This window comes from Mesitornis unicolor, unplaced genomic scaffold (assembly GCF_000695765.1).
Source record: "Mesitornis unicolor isolate BGI_N332 unplaced genomic scaffold, ASM69576v1 scaffold14426, whole genome shotgun sequence".
Lineage (NCBI taxonomy): Eukaryota > Metazoa > Chordata > Aves > Mesitornithiformes > Mesitornithidae > Mesitornis > Mesitornis unicolor.
The window spans coordinates 4,031-4,763 of NW_010188985.1; the positions used below are offsets into that span (position 1 = coordinate 4,031).

The 733-nt window shown below is 56.8% G+C and overlaps 1 protein-coding gene across 1 annotated transcript; it reads right to left on the reverse strand.

Moving 5' to 3' along the window:
• Positions 1-276: 276 nt before the first annotated feature.
• Positions 277-532, reverse strand: RAMP1 (receptor (G protein-coupled) activity modifying protein 1; the record flags this gene model as incomplete). The annotated part of the gene is made up of 1 exon (XM_010185915.1): positions 277-532. A coding segment is annotated over one exon (256 nt), but the record flags the coding sequence as incomplete, so codon positions are not given.
• Positions 533-733: the final 201 nt, after the last annotated feature.

A 733-nucleotide genomic window follows, 5' to 3' on the forward strand; every position in this document is an offset into this window, starting at 1 on the left:
CGCTGCCGGGCCAGCCCGCAGCAGCCTTGCCAGCCACCAGCATCCCCGTATCGCCAAACAACCATGTCTTAAATGATGTCTTTATTTGGGAACCACAGGTGAGCAGCGCGGTGCAGAGGGTACCAGTGAGGGAGGAGCGGTGCCGTTGCTGTCTCTGCCTTCAGGGCTTGGTACCCGCCACGATGCTCCCCTGTCAGGGTCTTCCCCCCAAAAAAATGGCCACATTCCAGGGAGGGGATCACCCCGTCCCTCCCCTGGGCCGGCAGCCGGGTGTCTCTACACGATGCCTTCGCTGCGTTTGCTCCTCCACACCACCAGCGCCGTCATCAGCAGGGTGACAAGGACGGGCAGCAGGATGAAGGGGCAGAGGACGCTGTTGGGGGGATCATGCAGCGCCCGGCCCGAGGGGGAGCAGTTCCTGAAGTACTGCTTGTGGATGGCCACGAAGAACTCGTCCACCAGGCGGTTGGGCCAGTAACAGTCGAGCCTCTCCGCGATCAGCGCCGTGCAGTTCGTCAGCTCCCCGTACGTGCTGCAACACAGACAGGGACGTGAAGGTGGCACTGGAGAAGAGCACCCAGCTACAAAGCGTACCACCTCCCTCACCTCATCCAATATAAACTACTACACATTTTATATTACAGATGTGTGTAGTTGTTATTTGAGTTACTTGACTTTTTAAACAGGTTATTTGACATAGTAGGTAGCTAGGTATAAAAAAAATGGGTGCTTT